General features: G+C 42.5%; 1 protein-coding gene across 4 annotated transcripts in view; it reads left to right on the plus strand.

The window, feature by feature from the left end:
• LOC102213742 (phosphorylase kinase, alpha 2 (liver)) overlaps window positions 1–3,945 on the plus strand; it is a 23,821-nt gene extending 19,876 nt beyond the window's left edge. Inside the window, exons 29-33 of one of the 4 annotated variants that reach the window (XM_005753043.1) lie at window positions 1,026–1,049; window positions 1,506–1,559; window positions 2,383–2,616; window positions 2,693–2,893; window positions 2,974–3,945. In XM_005753043.1, the coding sequence (XP_005753100.1) occupies window positions 1,026–1,049; window positions 1,506–1,559; window positions 2,383–2,616; window positions 2,693–2,893; window positions 2,974–3,147 (687 nt within the window). In that variant the 3' untranslated portion in view covers window positions 3,148–3,945. The remainder of the gene's footprint in view (window positions 1–1,025; window positions 1,050–1,505; window positions 1,560–2,382; window positions 2,617–2,692; window positions 2,894–2,973) is intronic. The other 3 variants (XM_005753045.1, XM_005753044.1, XM_013915918.1) reach the window with 3 other exon arrangements.
• Window positions 3,946–4,263: the final 318 nt, after the last annotated feature.

A 4,263-nucleotide genomic window follows, 5' to 3' on the forward strand; every position in this document is an offset into this window, starting at 1 on the left:
CTGCGACGGTGTGTCCTTCCGGGGTCAGAGGGCGCCCTGTGTGTTGTTGTTGTTGCTGTGCGGTTGCGGCGCTGAGCAGTTAGCTAGCGGCAGTGTTCTTCTGCAGATGTCAATAAACGGCTGTGCTCCCTGGCTAGCTCACGGGAAGCAAGACCAAACGATACCTCCGTCTGCTCGTTGTCTGAGCTCGCCACAATATTAAACATATCAGGTCCCCATAAGGAGAATCATGTGCTAACGGCTGTCTAAATGACTCGGGTAAAGTTTGTAGCAAGCATGCTTGTTGTTTTTGTCTGCTTCCACTTGTCTTTGCACTAGGATGATGTAGGCGTAAATGTGCAGTCATATTCGTTGTGTTCCCACTAGTGCTGTCAGCGTTAATCTCGTTGAAATGACGTTAACGCCACAACACGGCAAATCTCCGTTAACGGCTACTCCTGCATGGGGCTAGACGGCCAACACATTAACGAGCTAACTGCGCTAACACACTAGTTCCCACCCATGTAATTGAGCATTGCGTGGCACATCCAACATACTGTTTTACTTTAGTCCATGACGCGCTTACCTTCAGGATCATACCTCACATGAAAACCAAAATAATTCCAAATGCCAGATCTGAATGAGGGTGGGGGAGGTTCAATTTGCCATGTTGCCAGGAGAGCTTAACTTCTGTCGCTAGCTTGCCCAGCGCTCTTCCTTCTGCTGTTTGTGTTGAACGCTCAGTGGATCTGCGCTCGACAGTGCAGCCTAGGCGGAGCAGTCGAATGCAGATTCACTGAGCGCTCAACACAGACAGCATCGTCAGAAGGAAAGTTGATAAAATAAATTACAAATTTTGTATTGTTCGATACATATGCGTACCGAACCGAAAGCACTGTATCGAACGGTTCAATATCGATACGAGTATCGTTGCACCCCTACTATCTATCTATCTATCTATCTATCTATCTATCTATCTATCTATCTATCTATCTATCTATCTATCTATCTGTGAATATAATGACACTGTTCTTCTCTTTTTGCAGCTGGATGACTCTCGCCCTACAAGTGTGGGTTGGCTTTAATAATATCTAGCATGTGACTTTTTCTGACCTTGGTCTAAATGACTAAATCAGTCTAAATCCATAGCTGGAGTGACTCTCATCCCATCCCATGACAGTAGGAGAACAAGACTTGGACTTCAGATAACTTTTCTGCAGTTTGATGAACCAGTCCAGACCTTCATTAAGCTGTTTTCCCCCCACCCCCATAACCCATCTTGTTATAGCATTTGGTCATGGATTGGCATGGTTTGTTTGTTAAAGGATTTCTGTTGTGATCAGCCCTGTCCAGCTATCGTTTTGCTTACAGCAGTCTTTCTCGTGTGCTGATTTTCGCAGCTCTGTTGTCATTTTTACTCATGCCCTTGCTCTGTGTGGCTCCAGCGCCATCATATTTGCAGTGCGACAGCCGTGTGAACCATCTCAAACTGTTCTCTGTCATCTGTCATCCATATCCATGTGTAGATCTTCAGTGGCGGTTTTTCCTTGAGTAGCAATGTCACATCTCCTCGCTCTACGGTAAACCATTTCACCTCGCCTGCTTCATGTCACCTTATTTGTTTTAAGGTTGCAATAGGAAGTATGTGTAGACCAAGCAAACTCCATTCGGATTTCATAGTTTATGTAGATATCTTACAGTTTACTCGTGGCTTTACTTATTTAAGGATGAGGATGCTGTTATTTTGTAATCTATTATTATTAACAACGGTTTTAATGAGAAAGCAAGCGCTCACAAATGTACCCAACTAACAAGTATAGTGTGTTAGAGCTCAATTGATAACTTTCATCTATTTATAAATGATGAAACAGTACATATCAAGACAAGATTCCAATTCTTTGCATTATGTTAAAAACAACGTTAACATAACGTTTTTATTTGATCTCATATCAGCACGGGCTCTACTGTGGCCGAAGCCTGGGGTAGCTTGTGATCATAAATCTCTGGGTCTGGGAGACGTCTGCATTTATAATAGCTTGGCAAAAATAACCCTGGGTGTGTTTATCATAATGAAGCAATGTGGCAGCTGTTGCAACATTATACTGTATCATTTCTGGTTGGAAGATAATTAGTAAAAGCACAAGCTATATCAGGCTGTTACTACGGCTACAACACTAGTTAGTAAGCTCTTTAGAGTATTTATCATTAACACCAATAATATAATAATAGCAGCCTTGTCCTTCAGCATATATACTAAAGTGCTTTTTTGCCAAGTTTGATGGAGTGTCAGTATGCATGGATAACTGCATGAAAGGTGGAAAAGCTATCATTTTGTGGTCTGGTGAGCCGAAAAAAAAGTGCTCCAATATTTCAACCTTTTTTACATGTTTTGGCTCGCCACAGCGGTGCAGTAGCCCTTCCACTCCCAGTGGAATGCTGTCCCCGGTGAGCACTTGTCCAGGAGACGCCCAGCTGCACTGGGAGGAGAGGCAAGGCCAGTGGCTGAGGAGACGCAGGCTAGATGGTGCCATCAACAGAGTACCTATGGGTTTCTACCAAAAGGTGTGGAAGATCCTGCAGAAGTGCCACGGTCTGTCCATCGACGGATACGTGTTACCCTCTTCTACCACAAGAGAGGTAGATACTCGCAGACCTGCTGCAGATTTGGACTTCCTGCATATGTGTGTGTTTAAATTCTGTGTTTTCTGTTTAGATGACAGCAGGAGAGATTAAGTTTGCAGTGCAGGTTGAATCTGTGCTGAACCACGTCCCTCAGCCAGAGTACCGGCAGCTGCTAGTGGAGACGGTGATGGTTGTGGGCCTGATAGCGGACGTAGACGTGGACAACATCGGCGGCATCATCCACGTGGATCGCGTCTTGCATTTGGCCAATGACCTTTTCCTCAGTGACCAGGTACTAACAGAGAAAGGTTTTTGGTCTGTTGCAAGTATTCGTTCACTGGGCTTCACTCTGCGTTACCTCTTCATCTTTAGAAATCCCACGGCGCCAGTGAGTATTTCCTTGAGAAGGACCCAGCAACTGGAATCTGCAACTTTTTCTACGACAGCGCTCCTAGTGGTAGCTATGGCACCATGACCTATCTCTCCAAAGCAGCAGTCACTTACGTCCAGGACTTCCTGCCAAGTTCCAGCTGCCTGATGCAGTGAATAGGCAGACTGGTGTGTTTTACTAACAGACTCTATAAACACCCGAAGAGGCATGTTTCATAAAACTAACTTCCCGTTATCACCTCATACTGTTCATGCGGTGCTTGTAAGTATACTCTTTAATAAGCTGTGTAGCGCTCATATAACTGATCTAACATCGTAGCCTTAGCTGCCAGTGCAGACCTCTGTATTTCAGTTTATTTCGTCTTTGTGAGTCTAGACCGTAAACCTATTTATTTTGTGAATGTGCTGCTCAGACGTATGTTTATGACACTTACAATCTTACTCTGTTGTCTGTCTTGTAATTTATCGTATGTTACAGTTCTATTCAGGCTCAGCATTTACCAGAGGAATGTCAATCATATGTGCACTACTTATTCCTCATAAATCAATTTCTGCTGTTATTATCTATTTTTTACTTAGTAACATCGTAATTTATTGTTCTGCTGTAATTAATGAGATAATTCCCCAGATATGTGGGAAAAACAAGTAAAATTTACAACTTGTGCCCCAGATTAGCTTTTCACTCACACATGACCACGTTCATAACAACACATGTATTTATTTTTAAGTGTGATAGTTTCCATGTTCTTTATTATTTTGTTTTCATTGCAGCCAAATATGTTTTAGTACTAACAATACTCTGTTTGGGAACAGTTTTTTAAAAAATCTGTGTTGTGTGTGTATAAAGATAAAAATCAGTCTATTTCTGCAAATCTCCAGGGTTATGCTACTGATATGTCTGGTCAACTTTACCTCAACATATACTAAAGGTTTGTTCATTTAGTGTGAAATAAAGAAAGAAAAAAAAGCTTTCATGTGTCCTTTTTAATATGCACATCCATTTTCCTGTTTCACAGAAAGGACTGCAATGTAGTAATAAATTTACAGCAGAAGTAAGTTAACGACTACCCAACAGGTGGAAGTTGGCCAGGTGTTTTCCTTGGCATAGACTAGCAGTGGGTGTCTAGTCTGTTTTCCCAGCTGCTGAAATGATAGTAGGCCTCTTTTTGCTGACATTTTTATCTGCAATAGTAGCGCAGTAGAGTAACCACATGTGCAGTTAATGATGGCTCAGTGTCACTATTAGGGTGTCAGTTCTGTATAACAGAAGAA

This window comes from Pundamilia nyererei, unplaced genomic scaffold (genome assembly GCF_000239375.1).
Source record: "Pundamilia nyererei isolate P.nyererei 1_Seehausen unplaced genomic scaffold, PunNye1.0 scaffold00395, whole genome shotgun sequence".
Taxonomy (NCBI): domain Eukaryota; kingdom Metazoa; phylum Chordata; class Actinopteri; order Cichliformes; family Cichlidae; genus Pundamilia; species Pundamilia nyererei.